This window comes from Anguilla rostrata, chromosome 5 (assembly GCF_018555375.3).
Source record: "Anguilla rostrata isolate EN2019 chromosome 5, ASM1855537v3, whole genome shotgun sequence".
In the NCBI taxonomy this organism is placed as follows: Eukaryota; Metazoa; Chordata; class Actinopteri; order Anguilliformes; family Anguillidae; genus Anguilla; species Anguilla rostrata.
This window is the reverse complement of record NC_057937.1, coordinates 35,215,560-35,241,389: the sequence shown is the minus strand read 5'-3', so window position 1 is coordinate 35,241,389 and position 25,830 is coordinate 35,215,560. Positions and strand designations below refer to the sequence as shown.

General features: G+C 43.6%; 1 protein-coding gene across 6 annotated transcripts; it reads right to left on the bottom strand.

Moving 5' to 3' along the window:
- On the bottom strand, window positions 1-24,325 carry spire2 (spire-type actin nucleation factor 2). 6 transcript variants are annotated; one of them, XM_064335937.1, is made up of 17 exons: window positions 24,196-24,325; window positions 23,928-24,054; window positions 23,151-23,186; window positions 13,428-13,471; window positions 12,805-13,161; window positions 11,376-11,456; window positions 10,770-10,934; window positions 10,087-10,173; window positions 9,435-9,555; window positions 6,423-6,589; window positions 5,690-5,912; window positions 5,278-5,417; window positions 4,989-5,126; window positions 3,119-3,186; window positions 2,990-3,017; window positions 2,673-2,770; window positions 1-1,370 (listed from the first exon to the last, which is right to left on the bottom strand). In XM_064335937.1, exons 3-17 carry the CDS (start codon window positions 23,170-23,172, stop codon window positions 1,127-1,129), a joined length of 1,983 nt encoding a protein of 660 aa, XP_064192007.1. In that variant the 5' UTR covers window positions 23,173-23,186; window positions 23,928-24,054; window positions 24,196-24,325; the 3' UTR covers window positions 1-1,126. The 6 variants fall into 6 exon arrangements, with proteins under 6 accessions (XP_064192007.1, XP_064192009.1, XP_064192008.1 ...); XM_064335939.1 differs by lacking the exon at window positions 23,151-23,186 and having other exon boundaries at window positions 23,927-24,054; XM_064335938.1 differs by lacking the exon at window positions 24,196-24,325 and having other exon boundaries at window positions 23,928-24,107.
- Between the last annotated feature and the right edge of the window lie 1,505 nt (window positions 24,326-25,830).

Here is a 25,830-nt window from a genome sequence, read left to right as displayed (position 1 = left end):
TCTTTGTTCTTTTGCTTTATTGCAGTTGAGGTTTATTGAGTGTTTAACAACAAAATTGGTCAGAACAAGGTCTGGGGGGGGGGGGGGGGTTGGGCAATGTGAAAGGGGCTCCAGGGAGAGGAGGGGGAGGTCACACACGGCCACGAGGCAGAAAAGATGAGGACTGGTGTGAGAGAGCACTCACTCAGAACCAGCGCCAGATGCTGGGCTCACCCCGAGCCTCCCCAGGCCGGCCTGCCCGCCCTGTGACATCCGTACAGTCCCGTCGCCACACCACCAGCAGCAGGAAAACACCGTGGACATGAAATCCCATTACTGTGCACTTCAGAACATTCTGGAAACGGTATCGGCCTGCAGCATCAGCCGAGAGGAAGCAAGATCCCTTTTCTAATAGGCAGCTCCACTGGTGCATTTCCTGTGCGCTGGAACCAGCCTGCTGGTCTCTGCCGGCAGTGAGAGGCTGGGAGTCGGGGGGGCGGGTGGTGGGCTGTATGGGAGTGTCCTTGATTTCAGTACAGCGAAAGCATCTGGCGTCCAAACCTCTCTCTCTCTTTTTCTCTCTCTCTCCCTCCCCGCCCCCCCCCTCCCCTCACCTCACCTCATGTCGTGACTTCCTGTTTGCTTGGCTTACTCTGGATTTCCATGGCTAATTTGGCATGATTATGTGAAATTGCCAATTGTGAAGATAGAGCCGGCTGAGGACATGGGAAGTGTCAGCTTGGAAAGGGTTTATGGTTTTTACAAGAAAAAATACATTCAAAATCAGTGGCAACCAAACCTCTACTTCGTTCCACCATCTTGGTTCCTCCCACTCTGTGTCTCAGCTAGGTCTGCAGTCTCTTAGCTCCATCCATTATATCACTCTTGGCTCTTCCCTACCCCTCAGCATGTCCAGACATGTGTCTTTTGGCTCCTCCCTCTGTCTAAACTCCTCCCCCTGTCTTTTTGACCATCTCCCTCAATACTATCACAGTCTCAGGTGTGCAGTTAGCAGGGTGTGAGTAGTGGGGGTGGGGGGTGAAGGGGGGAAGGAGCTATGTGATAAGGCATGTGTCTCTTCAACCCCCACACAACACATGAAGGAATATTCCATTGGGGGAGGGGACGCCGCCCGTCAGTCATCTCTCTACATGTACTTCCTGCCCGAGGTGTTTGGGCGCGGCGACGCGCTCGGCTGCCGGTGTTGCGAGGGCGGAGCCCTCTCTCTCTTGGGCGTGTTGTTGAGGAGGTCCAGGCTGCGGCGGCTGGAGGAGATCACGTCGGCCACGAACTTGGAGCAGTCGCCGCACACGTCCCTCAGGCTGCAGCCGTGTGCGTACAGGTGAGGAAACTCCTCCTCCACGGAACGCTGAGAGAGGCTCCGCACTGACCTGCACAGACATGCACAGCGAGGGGTCACCGCAGGGGAGGAGAGGGAAACACAAACAGCAGCTTTTTCAGTCAAAGGAAGGAGAGGGGGGGCGGAGGGGGGTTACCGGGGACAACACCAAATCCGTATTTTTGTTAATCCAAATCCTGAATCTGGGATTAACGATTGAGCACGTATAGAATCCTACACATTCTATGAATGTGCAAAAACAGCGAACCAGAGACGTTAAGCAGTAATGCTAAAACAGAACACTATTGGTGATTCTAAATGGGAATAAATGTGGAGGGAAAATCCAGTGGCCAATATATACCAGCTGTGCAGGTTGCTCATATAAATCAAAGTCGCACGCGAACGTCAGACATCAGCAAGTGCACACCTGACAAGCAAGGCAATTACTGAAATCCAATATCCCCCATGATATAATCAGCTTCAATCCAGCACATGCATTGCTATCACTTTGTTGATAGCTACATGAGAAATTTTAGAATGAGTGTTGTCTGAGGCCCACGGCTGTTTTCTGACTGTAAAGCACAGGTGCACGGTTAGGGTTGCATTGCAGTTCTGTGCGCTATGGCACTGAGAATGTTGCATCAGCAAAACCATGGCAACTGATTTTGGCAAGTACAGCCGAGGCCGTTTCTGAACAAGCTAATTATCTACATCCCATTTTATTTACAAATATTTTTGGACTTACGTAATAATTAGGAATGCCTAATTGCAATTGTACAGTTGTGCTATCACTGCAGCGCCTTCTGTCGATACAGGAGGTCAAGTCCGCGGAACCATGTGAGGTCAACAACCTGCTTCTTTTCCATGGTTTGTGTGACAGGCTATGGAACTGTAGACTGTGGAACTCCAAACTGGTGTCTCATAGGGTTTTGTTTTTTAAACCATTTTTCTTTTTCCCCCTGTTACATAACATTTTTCAGTTAATATGTTATTTTGTTGTATAAATAAATTCAGTTGGATTGTTTGCCTCAGGGGTTAGCGATAACTGGAAGGCCCCTCATCTCCCATCATCAGCTCTAGATATGCAAAATTCTGGTTCCTCTTCTCGACTCTAATGGATATGGGAAAACCCAGCAGGTACGAAGGCAAACCTCAAAGGGAATAAGTTGTGTAAGTCGCTCTGGAGTGTCTGCTAAATGCCTGTAATGTAATGTAATGTAATGTAATGTAATGTAATACTGCGTGTGGTTCATCCTTAGCTGTTACAGTGCAGGGTACTGGGGAAAGCAGGCCAGCAGGAGAGCAGAAAGAGGAGGGCGGATGTACAGCAGGCAGTCAGGAGGCCAGAACTCACTTAAACAGCTCGCTTCTGCGAGTGAGGCTGCTACCGCTGCTCTCAAACCCCACAGTGTAAACTGGGATGTGTGCCATCTTCTTGGAGGGGATCTTCATCTGCGGTAGAACATGGAAAATCAGGACGAACCACGGAAAAACAGGAAGAGCCCAGAACACGAAGATTGAGACAGGAAGAGGAAAGGCAGAAAACAGAAGAGTCCAGAAGAGCAAGGCAGGCGAAGGAAGAGGAAAGAAGTGTCAGGGAGAGGAAGGCAGAAGCAGGAACAGTTCAAAAAAAGTCAGAGCAATTCTATCCAAAGACATAAAGAGCTGTACCTTGGCACTGCAGGATCCACAGACAGACCTGAGGAGAGAGCAGAACAGCGGGTAGAATTATTGCACTCCTCAGTTTTATACACTTGGAGCCTTGTGTTTATGTACTCCAGACTTGCATGTCTTACTTACCTTTTACACAGCAGGCAAGTTGATGGCCAAGAGAAGAGAGGGAACTTTATTTTACAGCAACAACACACCTGGGAGACAAACGCACACAGGTGAGGTAAAGCTCAGGCACAGAGTGAGAAAGAGAGAGACAGACATGGGGGAGAGAGAGAGAGATGGATAGTTTGTGGAGGCTGTGAAGTTTTATTCACTGTACGCCCACTAATTATGTCTGCTGACATGTTTTGATAAGAGGCAATGTACCGGAAAACAAATGTCCACAGAGGACAATAAAGCCCTGTTCTATTCTATTCTGTTTTTGCAGACACCACCCTTCCGATTCCACTCTTTCACTCTATCCTTCTCATTAGGCGTACATTCCTGATGAAAAGGCAAAGTGTCTTGAGCCCGACACAACACTGAAAAACAGTTCCACGAAGGACACGCATGTTCCACGGAAACATGCTTTGTGATGTCACGGGACCTCCTGCCTTCAATGTAACCTGTATCAAGGCTATTTCTTACCAGCATAAAGTGAACTGAAGCATGAGTGTGTAGGCAATCTCATTTCCTTCCAACATATCTCTGTGCTCCTTGTTTCCTCGTGCTATTTTTTGTTAGCCTTTATTTAACCAAAGACTCTTGAGATTATAATAATTTCAAGAAGTAGGCTGACAGGAGATATCTGACAAGAGAGTATTGGCAAGGAAGCAGCAGAGCACGCTGATGACAAGGCACTTAACATGTGAAACTCTGTACAAATACAATTAAAAATTTTAAAAAATCAGTCGCAGCTATACATGCGAGGCATTTATGCTATTGAACAGAAGTAGTGATACCAGATTCTCTTGCTTAATTCGTTTTTGTATGGCGTTCAGTGACTGTGGAGCATTATAACTTGGGTCACCATTTTTCCCAAAGCAGTTTTCATCTGCAGTTCAAGTCCTCACTCAGGATGAGGTCAGTAGAGCCTTGTATAATTGCACGCGTTAGACAGTTATCACATTACACCTCCTCAGTCGTCAACATCCATAAGTCAGCTTCCACTCATTGACTGAAAAGAGTGGTCCTACACCGTCACATGCTGCATCCAGACTTCCTTGTTCCATAACTGACGTGGGCTGTGCACCTAAACCCCATCGTGCAACAGCTCCCTGAGCTCTGCCAGTACAGCATAATGTGATGAGATGTCTCCAGGTCCACACATGGAATAGAAATTGAGGTACTGGAAATGTTATAGTACAGCATAATACCGACTGCCCCAACTCATTTTGCAAGGTTCAGGTGGGAGTTATATGGCTAGGTCTGAAACATGTAATCAATACAGGGGGCTGTCGCTACATTGATTACATGCTTGTAACTTGAGTATATCCAGAAAAAAATCAATCAAACTGTGGATGACATCTATCCACTGCTCAAAGCTATCATGTGCCATACTGACGGATGTTTCCCCCCTTGTTATTGGTCTCTGTCCCCACTAGAATATTGGTGTGCATAATTATAATGAATTAAAAGACCTTTCCCCCATTTTCATCTGTTTCTACCCCCATCTCCAACCTTCTACCTCTGACCAGAGGTGGAAAGTCCAGGGGTCAGAACATTCAAGTCCTGCCATGTGTTTCTTCCACCCATGAATTCAGCCAGCTGATATCTCTATTTAGTTCTTCTTGACAGTAGAATTCTGGGAATTAGCAAATCCAGGTGCTTGGAACAAAATACTGGGGAGGACTGTTACTTTCTGAACCTGAATCTTGCACCTCTCCTTCAGATATTTCTTGAAGTAGAAAAAGAAATAAATGAGGGGAGGGAACAAGGATAACATTGGGATGCATTCAGGAGCTATCAGTGTTTTAGGGAGGGTGTATGTAACAGGATGTGATGTCAAAGCTCACACCTTGCCCTTCCGCAGGTTGTTGTACAGGTCTTTACTTTGCAGGAACTTCTCCATTTCGGCCTTCACCAACACACGGCGCACATTGATGACCTCATCTACTGTTAGGGCCAGACTCTCCACAGGGTGACTGAACTCCTCCTTCACAAAAAAAGAGGAGCAATGAAGGTGGGGAATGTATTCTTAAGGGTAGCATTATCAATAATAACACAAGAAGTGTGGAGTGTGGTCAGAATATCAATGTGGAGAGTGGTTAGGACATCAGTATAGAGAAATTTTCAGTTATACCAACCATCCATTGGGGTTTATAGCTCTCCTGGTTTGGAGACCCAACCTTCACTTCTACCCTCTCCTCCACAGCACTGAGGGAGCCCCGTGGGGCACAGAGGAGCCCTGGTGAGGGGGGCATCCAGCCTTGCACTGGGAGAGAGGCTGCACACAAAGAGGAGGAGAGTGGGTGGGTGACAACCAGAGCCAAGACTTTCTTCCACAGAAACATCAGCTGTGGTGGGCAGCATTTCAGCTCCCCCTGGTGGTAGACCAGGGTTACATCCAAATCCCGAAGGAGCCGAGTGCAATGGATTTTGTTCTCGCACAGGCGCCGCCACATGTAATCTGATCGATGTGATACACAATAGCTCCCCTAGTGGCCGACAGGTGAAGAGCGCCAATGCATCGTCGATGGAAGCTCTGGGCGGACTGACCTCTGTGCAGTGGGGGTGGCCCCGCCCCTCCCAGGGTGCGCGCTCGCGGGCGCTCTGCCCTCCGCACAACGGCTCCGCCCAGCTGGGCCGACTCCGACAGCGAGGGCAGCAGCTCTCCCCTCAGCTCGGCCAGGTCGTGCTCCGAGAAGGACCGGTCTCTCTTCAGAGGGGTGGGAGAGCTCTCCACCCGCCGGAGGTCCGTGCTGTCCGGGGACTCTTCCTCCTGTCAGAATCAAGCCACAAGGAAGAGGAACTGAGAGAAGGTCATTGAGACTGTTAAAATTATAACAAGAGTAAATCATTCTCTTCTCAGGTATATATAAACATACCGTGAGCTTCCACGTTTGGGCACAAACTTTTTTTTCTTGATTTGGCGCTGTACTCCACAATTTTAGATTTGTAATCAAATGATTGACATGTGGCAAGTTTTTATTTAAGAGTATTCTTATACATTTTGGTTTCACCATGCAGAAATTGCTGCATTTTTATACATAGCCGCCCCCCCCCCCCATAAAGTCTGGGCCAAAAGGCTTCTTGGGTGCTTCCTATTTTAAAGGCCAAGGAAGACCTCTACAGTTGATGACTCATTGATTATGAGCTATAAGGTAAAAGTGATCCTACAGCATCACTCTCGCTCAGAGGTTTTGTGAAGACAGGCTCTGGTCTTTATTCTATGTGCTTAATATTTCAAGGTCCAATTTGCTGAGACTGGAGCACACTATTTCCCCCTTACCTCAAATATATTCATCTCTTCCATTTCGGCTAGAGTTGGAGCTTTGAGTAAAACCCGAGGACGGGAAGGGGGGCGGGCACCAGTATCCATGACTGACAAGTCGATACAGGAAGTGGACTTCACATCACACGGGCAGGTGTGGAGCAGACATGGCAGGGAGCCGAATGCTAAGATGGGAGAAGTAGCTAACAGTTACTCTCACAGCACGCTGCACATTATTTCCAAGCATTGCACTGCACGCAAACACACACTGCATAAGCTACAGTATCACAGTCATTTCAAACTCAGCGCTGGTCCACTGGCTATGCTGCTTGTTATTCCAGCTAATTTCATTTAACGGTGTGTTCAAAACATGTGCTTAGGTTGTTCCATAAATTTTCTCAGTAAAACGTATGAACACAATCACGGTTTGGCTCGATGCCATTTGCTTTGTCTTTGAACTCTCCGTTTTCCACAAACAGTTAAGCGCCTGTGAGCAGATGTCCACATTTCCAGCAATTAGGACCCAGCTGGTTTAACCCGTCATTCTATAGCTGTAATCAATTACAAGCTCGTTCTAAACAAATTATATCATTTTGTGTATTACACAAGTGTGTGAAAGCCAGGGATCTGAATACAGGGCCCATCAGGGATCTATTCTTCAAGGCATTTTTAGCTTCTTTTGACATAATGAGGCATTAAGAGGACAAATCATCCTTCAATGCCTTTAATGTTTAAGAATGTTTCAAGTTTACCGCAGCAGTTTAAACTGGCACAAAATTATTGTAATAGAAAAAAAATTGACACTTGTGTGTCCCCTTCTTAATGTCTAGCCTTTTATTCATAAATATTTATCTATAAATTTAAAAATCTGTGAGAACCGTCTCATTTCAAAATGACCCTACACAACACCTTTGTATACAAAGTTGGTACAGGGGTATTGCAAACATTGAGTTATGATTATTGCATGTTTACTATTTAATCCCACCAAATAAAAATAAGGTTAAGTGGATTTTAAGAGATGTCAAACACTGATTGGGATCAAATTGACCCCAAGTATGATAAAACAGTTAAAACTAAAAAGCCAATAGGAAAAATGAATAGCTTGTTAAAATTCAAAGGTCCCAATTACAGCAGAAAGAAAACCCAGCATACCCAGCAGGTCCCCGGTACTGAGTTTGAAAACTTCCAATTTATATAAATTTTGCTTTACACAACACACATCACCTATAGCTAAACCACACTTTTTTCTATGACCATTACACTACGCACATCACACATCATCTATGACCATCAAGCACACATAATCAGTAAAAATTTGTAACAATCATAGTACCCACACACTACACCACCCACACACACACACACACACACACACGCACGCAGTTAACCATTTCACCACTATTTGCACTAAACACACTACAGAAAATACCTAAATGCTACACACCACATATATCAGATAAACTCACCAAAATCATTGATTGACAAGTACAACACCGAAACTACTAACACTTAGTGACTTACAGGCAGTGACAGTGATTGATATGCAGTGACAGTGAGTTTTAGTGATTGATGGGAAAAGAGGAGTGATGGGCAAGTGACAGTGATTGACAATGAGTGGCAAGCAATGACCACGTTTGGCAGTAATTGGAAGTAGGCAGCTAATTAGTCATTGACACTGTCAATGAAGAGTGAATGACAGACAGGGACAGTGATTGAGAAGATATGAAAGCAATTAGTAACTGTCAGTGAATAAATAATTCACAATAAGTGACAGTGACTAACAGTACTTATGTTATTAATAGAGACAATGATTTATATTAAGTGACAGTGACTAATAGTAATAAAGTAAGCGACAGTGAGAGACAGTGATTGATAGTGACTGTGACTGACTAATTGAGTAAGTGACAGTGAGAGACTGTGATTGATAGTGACTGTGACTGACTAATTGAGTAAGTGACAGTGAGAGACTGTGATTGATAGTGACTGTGACTGCTTAATTGAGTAAGTGACAGTGAGAGACTGTGATTGATAGTGACTGTGACTGACTAATTAAGTAAGTGACAGTGAGAGACAGTGATTGATAGTGATTGTGACTGACTACTTAAGTAAGTGACAGTGAGAGACTGTGATTGACAGTGATTGTGACTGATTAATTGAGTAAGTGACAGTGAGAGACTGTGATTGACAGTGATTGTGACTGACTAATTGAGTAAGTGACAGTGAGAGACTGTGATTGACAGTGATTGTGACTGACTAATTGAGTAAGTGACAGTGAGAGACTGTGATTGACAGTGATTGTGACTGACTAATTAAGTGAGTGACTGTGAGAGACTATGATTGACAGTGACTGTGACTGACTAATTGAGTAAGTGACAGTGAGAGACAGTGATTGACAGTGATTGTGACTGACTAATTAAGTGAGTGACTGTGAGAGACTATGATTGACAGTGACTGTGACTGCTTTAATTGAGTAAGTGGCAGTGGAGATGGATTGGGGATTGTGACTAGCTAATTGAGTAAGTGCAGTGAGAGACTGTGATTGATAGTGACTGTGACTGACTAATTGAAGTGAACGTGTTGACGATGTGAAGCTATGATTGACAGTGGATTGTGATTGACAGATGTGAGTTAGAGTAGTGACAGTGAGAGACTGTGATTGAGTGACTGTGACTGCTTAATTGAGTAAGTGACAGTGAGAGACTATGATTGACAGTGACTGTGACTGACTAATTGAGTAAGTGGCAGTGAGAGATTGTGATTGTGACTAACTAATTAAGTGAGTGGCAGTGAGAGATTGTGATTGACAGTGACTGTGACTGACTAATTGAGTAAGTGACAGTGAGGAGATTCGTGATGTGACTGACTAATAAGTGACAGTGAGACTGTAGATGACAGTGATTGACTGACAAATGAGTAACTGCATAAATTGATGAGTGGGCTGACATGAGTAATGCAGTGAGAGATTGTGATTGTGACTAACTAATTAAGTGAGTGACTGTGAGAGACAGTGATTGACAGCCAGTGACGCACTTCTCTTGGAGCTGGGCGGCTCCACAGGCCTCAGCTGGTGCTCCTGCTTGATCTCCGCCAGGATGCGCTCGTGCAGGGACTGCTGCTCCTGCAGAGGGGGGCGGAGACTCCGCTCGGACACCTAGGAGCACACGGACAAACTGAACACGCTGCTGTTCTGACGCCAAACAAACGGAGTGAGAACTGAGCACTGCTACACTGCACACACAGAGAACCTATGGCACTGAACACACAGATAGACTAACACACTGAGAATGCTGCTACGCTGAGAAAAATACTGACACACCAAACACAGACTGCACCTAACACACACTGAACACACCAAACAATGACACTCAAAACACTGCACGTGAGATGCATTTGAAAAAACGTCCTTATAATACACACTGCACTTACTAAATATACCAGTACTGTGCGTTATACTAGTACTGTACTTGTTACAACATCGTTGTGGTCTTAACACATTTTAACAGACTACTTTTCTGGAAATTGTACAATTAAATGAGTCAGAGTTTGGGAAATTTGATGTTGGGGTGTGGCAGCATGCTTAAAACAAGTTGATGTTTTAATGTGGAGGGATTCATGAGGTTTGTAAGATCTGATGGTGGGAGGGAAACGAGGGGGTGAAATGGAGGGCGGAGGGGGGCCTCACAGGTTTGAGTGGAGGGCGTGACCTGATGAAGTCCAAAATAAGCTCGTGGGCGTCTTGCTTTACCCTCGTGGGTATATCACCATCCACCTGAAAGGGGGAGCAAAGAGAGACAGAGCGAGGGAGACGGAGAAGGGGAGAGAGAGAAGAAAGAACAGAGAGATAAAACAGCCAGAGAAAAACAGACAGCGTGAAAGACACAAAATCAGGCAGAAAAACAGAGAGCAAGAAACAATGTGAGAGAGAGAATGAAATAGAAATAAAGAGAAAAATCCACAGATGGCAGTGACCTATCCACTCAGACATTTTACATTGGCTTGTTCATTCCGGTGATGTAAAGGGTTCTGCAGTGCGTGTACAATTTTGTTATGCTCGTAAATATCGGAAGATTGTGAACTAGTATCTACAGTGGGTGCAAAGAGACATAAGTAACAAGTCAGCATCTTGTCATGAGGGTGCTGGGGTAAAATGAAAAGCAAACTTGCAGCAAGCTCAGGTGTAATGAACACTTGATGTTTGTGGTGCTAATAGCCCAATGTGTTTCATCAAACATTAGTAGAACAATGAACTAACTGGGGGGGAGAGAGCATACAAAACAAAGGCTGACATGTAGGGGAAATACTGCTTAGTGAATATGGCTCAGTGCTGTGCCCTAGGCCAGTGTGGCTCGACTCGGCTCGGCTCACCATGACCTTGCGCAGCTGGAACTTGCGGGCGCGGATATCCTGCATGAGCATCTCAAAGGGCGTGAGGCGGAACTCCGTGGGGAGGGGGTCAAACTGCTGCTCCTGGACCTTCTTCAGCTTCACCCCCTGCCTCAGCTCTCTCATCAGCTGCACCCAGAGACGGGCCTGCGGCAACACGGACATACCGCATCAACCGCACACACGCACACAGGCACAAGCAGACACCCTACATCACCCAACATTGGACAGGAGTGTTGTATAATGGGCAAGGAACTGGTCTTGTAACCTGAAGGTCGCAGGTTCAATTCCTGGGTAGGACACTGCCGTTGTACCCTTAAACTTCACTGCTTCAATATATGCAGCTGTATAAATGGATACAATGAAATGCTATGTGGAAGTCGCTCTGGATTAGCGTCTGCTAAATGCCTGTAATGTAATGTAATCACCCAACACACACACCCTGTATCATGTGCACCCACACATGGACACCATCTGAAAGTACCTAGATGTGTGCCAACACCCACTTCCCCCCAACCCCAAAAGCACAGCCATCAGTCCCCACTATGTTGTCTGTGAGCACGGCCCCCATGACTCTGGATCTCTCACCCAGTCTGTGTGTTTTAGGGCGTCCAGTTCAGCAGTGCACCTGTCCTCCAGGGGCTCCTCAATTCGGATCTTCTTCAGCATCTTCAAAGACATATCAAAGGCACAGATCAAAGACACGATCACCAATCGTCAAAAACACTATACAGATCAATAACACCCACACTAATCAAAACACTGATCAAAAACACTCATTAACACAAATCACTGCCACAGCGACTATTGATCCTTATCACTGGTCGAAATGGCTGTGATTTGGTGCACCAGTTGTGTAAACCTGGTGTGTAATGGCCAGATAAACGTTTTTCCATTGACTCAATGTGATACAACGGGAGGTCACAAGGGGGCATTGTTCATCCCGTTTCGCACTGCGGAACAAGTATCAAGCATGCGGAGGGAAGGGGGGGGGGGTCACAGGTCTTATACACAGTACATGGCAAATGATACATGGAGGCAGGAGGAAGGGGGTGACTAATGCATGATGGGAATCAGAGTATAAACTGCAGGTTTTCAGATTAGGTGAAGCCCTGTCCACTGTTACCCAACTTGTATCCAGTATCAAACAGCATTCCAGACTGCTCTGGTTCTCATGCGGTGGGCTCACAGGGACAATGACTCGCTGTGCCCCACCCTCTGCTCCCTTCAGTGACCCAGAAAATCCAACACCGAAACTACACCGCACGTTACCTCCTCTAGACATCAACAACCTTCAGGAAAGGGCTGCACACAACCTTTTCAGTTGAGATGTACCTGAACGTTGCAAACATTTTGGCATATTGCTTTTTTCAGAGAAACAGAGTTGGACATAGATGGCAGTTTTATATACCTAACTCTACACTGTCACCACATGTGTAAAAGCTAATTAGAGAGCAACTGCTAAGAGGCTATTTTCAGGTAGGCTAATGAGTACTTGCCACTCAGGATATCCAAAAATTATTTAGTTATTCATTTTTTAATTTGAAGGGCTAAAATAAGAATACATAACTTGCTGGCAGAAGTGCTCATTAATAGCCTTCCTTTAAACAGAGGCTCTGATTGGTAGTTCCTCTCTAATGAGCTGGTAAATTTGTAGACAGGCATATAAGGCTGCAATTGGTGTACAGCAGCATGATCCAAAGGGCTGAAATAAGAGAAGAATCAACTTTTTCCCCAGACATTCACACCTCGTCTCACACTCATTTTGCACCAAATGCCTATATCTTTGGGGCAAACGCGTCTGACACACGGGGAAGTGTTTTGTTACACTTGGAAATACTGTCTTCGTTTCACTCCAGGCTCTTGAATCTTCTCCAGTAAACATCAAGAAAAAATGTACTGCACGCGCACACACACACACGCACGCACGCACGCACACACACACACACACATGCACACGCACACACACACACACACGCACACACACACACGCACGCACACACACACACACACACACCTCTTTGGCATCTCGAATCTTGGCGAGGAAGGTCTGCAGTTCCAGGGTCTCCACGAAGAGGGCGCGGCAGACGGCCTGGTAGTGCTCCGGGGCCAGCGCTGGGTTGGCCAGGCGGGAGGCGCATAGCGCCATCACCTGACGGAACGAGCACACCGCACGCAGCGCTCCCTCTTCCTCATCTTCCTCCTCCTCTTCCTCCTGGCCGCTGTAACCCTCGTCTGCGGTGCCGTTGCCAGCCTCCCCCCCAGCCATGCGCTCAATGAGCCGCTCCAGCTGGGGGCACAGCTCCCGCTCCTCACTCTCATCCAGTCCCCAGTCCAGCGCACGGTAGATAGTCACGCCCAGGGACTGCACCATCTGTCAGACGAGGGGAATGTTAGTTTATAAATGTTAGAGAAATACATTAAAAGGGAGAAACAAAACCCCAATCCTCCACTTTTATTTTATAAAGAGGGATGTGCAAAGTGTGTTAGTAATTCATATAACTTTCTGTTTACATGGATACTGTCTTTCTATTCACACATATAAGTTTGTGTATTGCCAGTGTGGAGTGGGGGTGGGGGGGTGGGGGGGGGGAATTAAGTGGTACAAATGCATCTTCCTGGTGGGTAACATAAATTTACCTGACGCTCTGGCACAGGAAGTGGGTGAGGCCTCCTGTCGTCGTCTGGGGAAGAGAAGAAACAACAATGATCGATGACCGTCGGAGCGGCACAACGCAATGTACGTTGGGATACTAGAGGACCGTGTGAGCAATTCTTAGCCTTTCCATGGCTGCCCTGTCTGGGCCCGAGTGCTGCCATTCCCACCCCAAATCGCACTGCGTCTCTGGTAGCCATCCAGCCACTCGGCGAACGTGATCCCATCAGCAGCGCACTCTTCCGCAACTCCACCCTCGGTGCAGACATCTGTAACCCCACCCGCAGAGAAATCCGATTGCTCGTCTGTCTCTGCGGTCTCGGGACCCGAACCTTTTTACTGCAGTGATCAAGCTCTGCACAAACCGCTTTACTGCATTGATCCCGCGCAGCACAACGGAACGGACGGCAGGGCTTTCCTGCAGATAATGGCCGCGCTCCAAACTGCTCTATCGCTCCTTGCTCCCCACAGCGGGTCCAGTCCCAGATCTGTCCTTAGCCGGTAGCAAATTGGCTTGCACTCTGAGCACTTAGGATGCATCGATTGCCAGAGTTTTGAATGCAAGCCCCTCTTTGCCCGTATAGATTTTGACCAATAAAAAAAACAAAAACAATGAGCTGAAGGCAACATGAGGACCAGAGTACAGCATCCACTAATCATGACCCCAGATGCCATTCCTAGAGGGGCAAAGTGTATGCAGGATTTTGTTTGAATCAGCTAACTGGCTGTAGAATACTAATGTAGGTTCACTTGTAGATTAGATCTCCGTTAAACATTTCACATAGGTACACAGGAAGTCTTCAGCTGTCGTTCAATTACTTATCAAGAAAGGTAGCTATAAAATCATATCACATAAAGGACTGACTAAGCAATTAACAGCAGAAGCTAGCATGGAATCCTGAAACAAACACAGCAGTTCTTGCCCAGCTATTTTCTAGAGTGTCTGGAAAGGGAAGATTCGATCTGTGAGTTTGGTGACCTGCAATACTACAGCACTGTATGCTGTGCACACCTGAGGCTAGCCTAACCGCTAACAGTGAGTTAATCTTCAGTGCAGTGGTTAGCGGAGCCGCCTGTAACCAGTTTTAGCAACATACGGTAGGTCAGAGGGTGAGCTGGCTAGAATCGTCACCTCCAATTGTTGCCCCAGCTACATGAGATCATGGTTCGTCACAAACAGTAACTGACAACTGGTTTATTAGCAGGGCACACCCTTCGAAGTTTAACAGACAATTCAGAGCGTCAGCCCAGCATTGTACATTCCTATAAAACTAAAGCCTCCATTAACCCCACAGAAGAGGCAGTTATGCACATATTTGCCGTCTCTCAACCCAACATCTTATCTCTGCTTTCACACACACAGATAAGACTTTTGGGGATGTTTTTTTTATTTATTTTGATGTAATAATACTTCCCTCTGATAAATTAAGAGTTCAAAGTTCAAAGGACAACAACCCTGCCTCAGGGCCCAAGCGCATGACCAGTAAACAGTGCAGAGCTGAACTTATTACACAGAGAACTCTAGATTGTAGGGGGGTCAAAGTTATACATGGCCTGTGATTCAGGGAACAATGCCACACAGACAAAGCAGGGTGTCACACAATCACTGAACTGCAGCGCTTTGGTAGTGAAAGATGATCCCCTCTCGCTTTCAGGCCCTGACAAAAACACAGCTGGGCTTGCGGAAAGGCCCAGAACCTGCCGGACCGGTAGCAAAGCGCGCAGACCGCGCTCTTTCACGCCCCTGGAAAGGGCCGGACTGCCTCCTCCCCAGTCCACCTCTCTGGGTATCGGCTGAGATTTCAGGCTGCATTGTCCTGACAGGCACGGGAACGTTTCCCCCAAAGGCCTATCGCACTTTACTTCCTTGAGATGGACTGCCGCTGTTGCCGTGGAAACTAAAAGCCTGGCGGGGGCGAGAGTTAAAACCTGAGAGAGAGAGAGAGAGAAAGGGAGAGGGGAGGGGTACGCCGCCATCTGCGTACACCCAAATGCCACTTTTTCGCACCTTGAAGGTGTGCTCATCTGCTTTCAGTTTTACGCATGACCTGACCTCGTGTGAACTGCATCAGAAACCATCTGTTCAGTGTAAGAGTAATGAACCAGGTGAGTACAAACACGTAGATTATCACAGCACATCGATATTAAGGGACCCTGACATACAACATGTCAATTTAACAATACAATCAGGAAATGTCCTCGGTCTGGCAGATATTATCGGATATATCCATCCCTAAGTGGAATCCAGTGTAGTATAATGCAACTCATTAAGGCCAATGTTACTGTGAGTGTGGTTGTATTATTCACAGTAATGGCGCACTTATGAGTCATTGTTGTACATGGTGGGCACTGTTGTGATATTGCTATTAGAACACTAGCAAGCTGTGTGTTCATAGGACATAGGTATGCTACTTAAATTATTACTATAAATTATTATCCCAACAATAATAACAATCCATTTATTATTCATACATTTATGCTTTTTTTGTGCCACTGCTGTTTGGAATCCACATTGCTGTTGTTATTGTATCTACTTTAAAATAAAAACAATGCATCTTGCCATGATGGCAAAAAAATAATAAGTAGTTGCATTTTTGTAAACACAATATTCTAGTGGCTTTGAAGGCTACTTTGATTAATTCACAATATACACTCACATGCACATACACTCACACATCCTAATATATCTATTCCGTGTTGAAATATGATACATAGGCTGACCTTGTTTTGATCACAATGTCCAATGAAACAGGGGGACACAGAGGAATGCAGTCCAATAGAAAATGGAGTGTGAGATCACAGTGAGACAGGCCAGGATGAGGCATACATTAATGTTCTCCAGAAAAGTAACAAATACAGAATAACCATTTACTTTGAGGAAAGTAAGAAGTTCCTTCTGTCTACAGCTGCACAGACAGAGGGACACATAGCTCAATGGCAAAAAATAAAACATTTTCCAATACTGTTATTTGCTCAAAGTTATAAAGATGATTATTTCCATTATTCATAAGCCGCACAAACTTTCAGAAATGTGCTATATTCAAAATTCTGGCCACAAAAAAATATTCATTTTTGACCAACTTCAGCTGCATTTTCAACAAACCGATGTTATTAATAAACAAGAAGACAGATAGCAACTATGTTTTTTCTTAAGTGTTTTTTCAATTCAAAAAGTGTGGAAAAATTGTAGAAGAAATTGTAGGCCTATGTTCAAGGCTATGTTTTACAACTAATTGGGCTATATTTGATCAATAAATCATGCTGAAGTAGCTATACAATTTCTTTGCATTTTACAGTATAAAATTGCCAGACTCTCAAGTCCATGGTGTAGCTAGCTAGTCACGTTAGTTACTGTAGCTGTCACTTCTATTTCCGGAATGAGAGAGTAGTGAAGTAAAGTAGTCTTTATTCGTGCATTAGCGCTACGAGAGAACAGTGTAACATGATGGAAGTGATGTGAGAGCCTACATTCTGGATAGTTAAATAAGGTCTAAATTGGTTTGTTGGCAAGTATTCAATATAAGGGTATTATTGTCTCATAAATAAATAAATAGTATGAGAACCATCTTCAAATAAAATGAGAATCACAAATATCGCTACTGGTTCACATGAAATTAACTGGTTCATATAGAGTGTCGTTTGTAAAAAGTTGCACACTGTAATAATTTGTGAACAAATCATTTTGTTTGTAAGTTATGAAAAAATATTCGTTTTTATTTGTGGAAGGTTTATACTATTTATCAGCCAATATTAGCCCCCATAATTCTGTACCCTACCTAGATAGCTAGCTCTCCTACAGGTGTTGTCTTTCATCTGGGCGTTTGTTTGCATATCCACAGCCAAAACCAAAAAGTGTACTGTAGCCTGTCAATCAACATTGTTGCTGTTGCAAAGGGTGATGTGTGTTATGTAGGCCTAAGCAAGATACCCAGCCATTTGTATGCTACACTAAATTGTTAGACAATTCTGAACTGAAAACTGAATAACATTTTTTTCTGCATTAAAAAAGAATCCTGCATGCTGTCTCATACTTATTTATTTGTTTGTTTGTTTATTTATTTATTTATTTAAATACATATTTTAAATAAATTCTAAATTTCAGAAAGGTCAAAAACCAAGAGACAAACTATTCTTATTTAAATTGTGAAGGAAAAATTCTTACCTCAGAAGATGTACAAATGGTAGCCCAGTTGGTATATTGTACAATTATTCTAATCATGAAGGAAAATTTTGCTTCTGAAACAGGGCCCCCAGGAGCCAATTAGGTGCAAGAAGCAATTTCCTATATCTCAGTGCCCACAGTGCCTTTTTCACAAAAGTGGTCTGAAATCTATCTTTCGATTAACATTTTTAACAGGCAAAGTCTTCTTCTGCAAGAGCTTACTTCTGCATTAGAGTCAACTGCCCAGCGGCACTGAACATAGATATCTAGCTTCTGATCACAAGACCATGTGTTCAGCCACAGCACACAGAAATGTAACCATTTTCAATGGTGCCCTAAATCCCTTTAAACTTGGCATGCCATTGAAGAAGCATGTCCACAAGGTTCTCTCCGGCCACCTATTCTATGCATATAGCAGGCTCAGTGTTTTCCTCCTCTCTTACACACAAGCAGCAGCATCATGATATCACGACAGTTATAGTAAGTTATACTCATTAATATATCATAAGTTGTAGATGTTTGTGCTTATAATAATCGCAACAATGTGCTTATTGGTATTATAGTAAAATTTCTGGAAACTGGAAACAAATGTAGTACATATACTAAACCTAAAACAATATGATGTTTAACTCTAGACATTGATGGGTTTGTTTTGATAATGCAAAGGTGAGGTGAGGCAAAGAAATGAAGAGTAATATGCAAGAGCGTACATTTAACCTTAAACGGTGCAAATATGCATTCACACATATCCACCATGGCAGGACACAATCTAAGCAGACGTTGCGTTTCTGTTTCTGCTAAAGCTGATAAACTGGTTGGAGGGAAATTTGAGTCTAATGGACAGCCTAAAGATCCCCCTGAAAATCTTGAAGACGGACAGTTTTCCTGGACAAGGCTCAACACAAAGCTTACCGCGAAGGACGGGGACAAAAATGAACACAAGCAACATAAAACCTGAGCGGTCAGAACCTAAACCACAAAATACAAGAAGGTTAATAAATAAAAGAATAATTTGACCCATGGAAAGGTGAAAAATGTTGTGTTAGCAACACATTACTTCCACGTCACATTTTAACAGGCATGTTTGTCAACAACAGTAATCCAAAATATTTACTGCAGGGTTCAGAGGAAACCATTTCCTTTTACTCCGAGGATTATTTGCAACATTAAATATCCCATGTGTATAAGACTATCAGAAATATCACATTATATTGGAAATGTAGCCTACTCCTCAATGTTGACAAACGTGTCAGAGTAACGTGCTAATGTGGTCAAAGCATGAAACAGAGCAACGCTGAAATTTCATATTTCAGATCTGTTTTATTACGTAGCCTACGGTGTATATGCGTGTTTGTATGATTGTGGGTCTTTTACAGTTAATTTACTGAATTACCGTACTTCATTATAACCGTAGGCCCCCGTGATAAGATAAATACCATAAATGTAGGCCGGTAAGAGCGCACTGGCTGCCAACAACAATACTAACTTCCCCTGAACTGTTCCAGGTCCGCAGTCCATTGCGCTGGTATTTTTATTGATACGCAGACAATGTTTCAAACCGGTGGTGCATTGGGATTGGCCGACCGCGCTGTTATCGGTTTTATTTCATCTGAGAGACGGGGCAGCCGTTAGTGCTAGAAAAAATGTCTATTCCCTGTCAAGCTTGCGCCCAGCTGCCAGTGACAACTGCGCTGTATGAATAATTGATCATTTACCGGCATATTCCAAGCCATATTTATCCACGGGGAGTCCGGAGTTAGACAAACTGTTAAAAATGAATCAGCATATTTAACAATGTCAAAGCCTATATTCTGACGAATGTAGCCCAACACTGATGCCCCAAGTGCTGTAAAGTTCTTCTTGGGATCATTTTTCTATAAATTTGCTGATAAAAGGCAAACGAATGCACTCCTACCATTGTTGGTGCTTGGCTCTTTCTGCAAGGACACTGTCCCATCTCTGTACAAGAGGATAGAGGACGGATCCTTCACTCGGGAGAATCTGGTCTCCGCCGCCAGGAGCGGCTCGCACAGCCCGCTGCAGCATTGGTAACACACCGCCCACGCCTGCTCTTCGTTAATGGGCTGCTCGTAGGATTTCAGCACTTCTTCTAAAGACAGCTCCCTTGGGTCGGACAAGTCCCGGACCTCGGCCCGGTCCGGCGGGGCTGACACCCGAGAGTCCCCATCAGTGGCTCTGCCGTTTGCTGATCTGGCCATGATTGCATATGTATCCCCATTCTTCACGAGGACCGCTCCAGAGTCATGGTCTGTTCTCTCCCATCCACTTTTCCTTTTCACAGCAAGGAAGCGCAACTGCCGCAGCTGCGAGTTTCCATAACAGCAAATGGAAGCAATCTTTGATCTGCAGGAATGTCAATCAGCAGCAGCGGGTACAGAGGAGGCGGGCAGGAAGACAAACCTGACGCGACGCAGACAGTTCCTTCTGGCCAGGAGAACAGGGCAAACGTGCATACGCAATAACCGCAGAAACGTCCTGCGGCGAAACGGAGGGAGATGGTTACTGGGAGGACGCTCCCAGACAGCGCGGTGCGTGTGTTTGTTTTATGAGAGGGAACTGTCTTGTGTGTGAATCTGACTGCGTGCGGTCTTCTGCAGCGCAGCCTCAGCTCCGCCCCTGTCTTGAGCTGGAGAGCCCCCGCCTACATGTTAAAATGACGTACTAGCTAAGTTCCACATAAATTAGGGGAGCAAGGACATTCACTCTGACCACATAACTTTATCCAGTACCCCATCTCTCCCACTCCCAAGACCCATATAATTTCCCCTGAAAAATCGGCACATGGCCCCATTTAAAATATTTTCTTTTAAAGACTTCAAAGAGAAGCTGTTCAGCATTGTAAATACTCACGTTAAAGAACGCTTACTGCGTTATCGTTAACAGCTTGTGACAGGTGTATTTGATCTGATGTGACGGTGGGAGTGGAGACAGCAGGGGCGTGGCAGTATGACGCACAGGAGCACCAGTACCAGCACGAGAAAGATTAACACGTGTATGGGACGGCTGGGAAAGGGGGATTTGGAGTATGGGATGACCAAGAAGGTTTATGGATCTTATTATCTGTAGGTCTAAACCTCCTTAGGGATAATGAAAAGAAATGTGTTCACATTTCAGTTGAAGTAGAAAAGACTCCCGCTAGGTCGGCCATTGGAACTGAATTCTGCCATGGCGAAATACATTTCCATTCTCCATCCACATTTTCCTCCAAGTAAAATAGAATATATTTAGGTGAAGTAACTCAAAATGACAGATTAATAAGATTAAGAAATATTGCACCAGCTTGATTAAGGTATCATTATATATTAATACAAACATATTCAGACTAATATGGCATAACCATAAACTTTTTAAATTTTAATTTTGCACATCTTTAACCAAAATCCATGGCCAGTTGCAATACAAATGGGTATTTATACACTATTTCTTGGAAGCATTAGTAAAGATTTCATTATATCATGGATCTCTATAAATCACATAATTAGTGCAGCTACTAATTAAAATGATCACCAAGGATTGCCAAGAATGTGTAATCCAGACAATTTTTTCTAAAAGTCTAGAACTGAAACTGAACTGAAAACTGAGACTCTTTCACTGTCCACATTTTGGAACTGCTGACATATACAGGAATTATAAAAAGAAAAGAAAATAAGTGAACATTATACAATACAAGTGTAATGCTAATATAAACATGCAACAATATTGCTTCCTTGTGAAAGCAAAGAGAGCACATTCTTTTCAATCAATCTGAAATGATAACCAATGTGAAAACACCTATTGAAAATAACTATTGTCTTACTCTGCACACCAGTGCCACCATCTGATGGGAGGAGTTCTCTGCACATATGTACCAAGTTCATGGTATACAGAATGCTTTCTTTTGATGATAAATACAGAGGTAGTGAGCAAAAAAGGTTTTTTCTAGCATGGTTAAAAAGCAATTGTTATTTTATCCTACTTTGTGATCCTCTTGGCCCCATGTTAAAGTTTTCCTGTGATATATTTCACTGTGAGAATGCCCCCTTTTTACATTATGCTCTTATCCAGAGCGACTGACTTTACATAGAATTTACATTGTATCCACTTATACAGCTGGATATATACTGAAGCACTGCAGATTAAGTACTTTGCTCAAGGATACAATGGCAGTGCCCAACTGGGGAATCAAACCTGTGACCCGTAGGTTAGCAGACCAACTCCTTACCCATTATACTACACTGCCACCCAGAGCACAGAGCATGAATAGATGCCTAGTGGTTTGGGGGGCATGGCACTCACTGAAATCACCAAAATCTGAGCCCAAACCAGCATTTATCCTGGAGTGACACCTGACACAGAGTATTTCCATTTCCATGAAATGGAAACACGAACTGAACACGAGTTGATTGTCTTTCTTGTGGAACAGTTGTGCTGTATTCTCCCTGCACAGTTTTGCATGCTTGAGGGCTCTATGCCTTAGTGCATACAAGCTGTACTGAACACGTATGGGGGCCCACAACCTAAGTAATACCTTGGTGTTTCCATTTTTTGTTCAGTACCTGTACATTCAATTTTTTTAAAAGGGCTGTTTTAGCTGGTGTGTAATTATTGGGTAATTGTCACACATTAATAATAAAATTACAAGAGTCATGTACAGTATTTATTTTTCTATTTCACTTTTCTAAACATAAAATTGGTATTGACACTGGCTAACATTATTGAGCTACCAAGGTCAACAAATTGAGTAAAAAGCTTTCAGTTCTACATCAGAGATAGCAAACAAGTCAAAATATGATTTTACCTTCTGAAATGTAAAAATAAATAAATAATGGTCTTTTCAAAGCATTTCTACATTGTTTCATCTCTGTTGTCTAAGTCCTTAGAAACAGAATTATGTGTGCAGAATGAATGTGTCAACAGCATTGTATTTCCATCAATGATTACTACAAAAACTATACACTCACATCGTACACAGGGCAGTGAAGGCATCAACATTTTTATTTCCATAATTTTATATATATTATTTATTAGTTCCTACAGGTGAGGCTGCGTTCTGACAGGAGAATATAAAATGAGAGACAGACATTGTTTTTTTACAAGCAAGGTGTTGCATAATGTTTCTGAACTGTGTTTAGAACGTCTGCAATGACCTCTCAAACCCACAGGATTAGCCCTCAAAGAGGGTCTAAGAAGCCTAACTCCTTTCTATTAAACTTGAAAGAGTCCTGCAGACACACACCTTTTCATTTATATTGGATGCACGCTTTGAAGCATTGTGTGTATTTCTGAAGACTTGATTTTTTAACCGTTCACTACATGGGCCCCAAATGACCCTGAAGACTTGGAGCAGCTCTCTGTCTATAGACACAATTAGAGCTTCCTGAAGTCTAATGGGTAAGTGGATGGGCTGCAGGGAGGAGAAGAAACCTAGAATTTGTAAACCAAACAGAATTTGTAACTGAACTTATTATTTAATGAATTTGGCACATTAAATAACAAAATATCTATATTTAAAATGTACAATACAACATATGAAGACAATATTTACCCTGAAGAAGAGCTGTCCTCATCACCTCTGAAAACATGAGAAGTTACATGTACAGTGGCCTCCATGAAGTTTGGGATAAAGACATATTTTGTCTGGATTTGACTCTGTAATTCATGATTTTAAATTTGTAATCAAACAATTCACAAGTGGTTAAATTGCAGTGTGGTAGGGTGGCCGTGGTTTTGCGTTGGCTGCAGAGAGAGAGTGGGCGGGGCGGCTCTCGGTCTCTGCGCCACAGCTGTTGAGGATTGCTAATCAGCACCGATGTTTAATTGTTTGATTGATTGACAATGTGCTGATTACCTCGACAGTGAGCCTGGGCGCTTGATTCACGGCTTTTGATTGACTTTGAAGTCTGTTATTGGCATTTGTCAACATGAGGACCAGAGCTGAGCCAATTAAAGTCAAGGAAGCTATTATTAGGGTGCGAAACACGCAAAAACAGTTAGAGATATAGGCCAGAACTTAGGCTAACCAAAATCAACAGTTTGGAACATTATTACAAAGAAATAGGCCACTGGTGATCCCAGTAATCGCAAAGGGTTTAGTAGGCCAAGGAAGACCTCCACAGTTAATTACTGAAGAATTCTCACCATAATGAAGAAAACCCCAAAAAAACCTATCAGGCAGATCAGAAACACTCTTCAGGAAGCAGGCAACGGATGTGCCAGTGACCACTTCTTGAACAGAAGTACAGAGGCAACACTGCAAAATGCAAACCACTAGTTAGCCACAAATCAGGATGGCCAGGTAACAGATAGCTAAGAAGTACTTACAGTAAAAGAGTCTGCAGAGTTCTGGAAAAAGGTCTTGTGGACAGATGAAACTCGCTTGTATCAGAGTGATGGCAAGAGCAAACTGGAGGTCAAAAGGAACTGCCCAAGATCCAAAGCACCTCCCTCACCTGTGAAACATGGTGGTAGGGGTGTTATGGTTTGGGCATGTATGGCTGCAACAGTTACTGGCTCACTTTTCTTCAAGCAAATTCCTACAAATTAATTGGAGAGCACTGCTTCCTAAAGTAAGACAATGATCCTAAACATACCGCTAAAGCAACAAATTCGCCTGGCTCAGTCATTCACCAGATCTGATTCCAACTAAAAATACGTTTTTAATGCTTGAGAGAAAACGTATGGCAACAAGCCCCTGAAACAAGCAGGAGCTGAAGATAGCTGCAGTAAAAGCCTGGTAGAGCATCACCAGAGAAGATACTCAACACCTGGTGATGGGTCACAGACCACAAGCAATCATTGCATGTAAAGAATATTCAACAAAGTACTAACTACTTTCATTTACGTAATATTAATATGTGCCAAACTTGTGGTGTCCTGAAATATGGGGGCTATATATAAAAAGTTATGTTATTTCTAAATGGTGAAACGAAAAAATCCAATTTAATAAATGCTGAGAATGTGCACTCACCACATGTGAACTGTTTGGTCACAAATCTAAAATTGTGGAGTACAGAGCCAAATCAAGAAAAAAAAAATGTCCTCATTCCAAACATTATAGAGCTCATTGCATTTCTGAATAAAGTTGTGAGAATTGTAGTTTCATATCCTTGGCCTTAGTGGGCATATTATTTTACTTAAAAACTCTCAAATGAACTAAATTTATAAAGGCCTGCCCAAGATTAACCAAATTTCACTCAGGTCAACAGGGGCAGTTTAGCATAGTTTATTTGGTTATTTCATGTTGAAAATATATTGCTGCAATTTTTAATGGACTGGATTGAAAATTAGTGTTGTGGCCATTTCCATACAGCTAATTTGCATATCATATGCATCCTGTTGCAAATTCACTGGCTTGTGACAGTTAAGTTGTTTCACCTAAATATCTGATGGGAACGAATCTGATTTTTGAGAATCCATATATGAAGAAAATATTATTGATTTGAAAATGTTTTTTATTCGGGATATTCAACCAACTTCTATAATGTCATCAAGTGTCTGACGAGCCCCCTGCTGTGTAATTGGGCTTTTGGCATTAAGCCCTACCTGTCTGCCTCATTAGGTCAGCTTTTAGCATTAGAAGGAAATCAACAAAAATGACAGGGTGCATTCAGTCTATATGTCATTAGCTTCCTAATCAGCAGCCTACAGTTTTTTAACTGCATACTGTACCGACAACACCTTGTGTGTAAGAAATCCTTCATATACACCAGTGGTGTCAAACTCGTGCCATGGAGGGCCGTGTGACAGTTCATTAGTTCAAATATCTGATGATAGAATTATTTAAATTATTGTAGAAATTAGGGATTGAAAGTTTGTCAAAATTACCAACGTCTATATGGTGGACCCCTGCTGTAATAATTTTTCATTATATTCTGTGCTTCAATTGCAGTTGGCAGCATATGGGAATCAAAATGACAGGTGGGACTCAATTAAGGCAGCTCTAATCAGGCCTACAGTTTGTAACTGCATATTACACAACACCTGCTGAGTTGAACCCTCATATACACAAAACATTGGAAGTATCAGAGTGGCGAAGGAACGCGTGTAGGGTTACCCGGTGCTACTGGATTAATTTAAATTAACTTCATTTCATCTGACTCCAAAATAATGTTTTAATCTTTCATTTGTGCTAACAGTTGTGCACAGAAGGAGACTGCACGTGATCTGCCAGTAGTGTGGCTCTATCCGGATCGCTATCTATCGTAGCTAGTACACACGGCCTCTGG

What these genes read in the sequence shown, in the direction of transcription:
- spire2 (XM_064335933.1), bottom strand. Translation starts at nt 19,824, where the DNA reads ATGGCCAGATCAGCAAACGGCAGAGCCACTGATGGGGACTCTCGGGTG. An exon ending in GCCACCCCCACTGCACAGAG is followed by an intron (nt 5,418 to 5,689) that starts GTCAGTCCGCCC and finishes CTTTGTGTGCAG; the next exon opens with CCTCTCTCCCAGTGCAAGGC. An exon ending in GCTATAAACCCCAATGGATG is followed by an intron (nt 5,127 to 5,277) that starts GTTGGTATAACT and finishes TTTTTTGTGAAG; the next exon opens with GAGGAGTTCAGTCACCCTGT.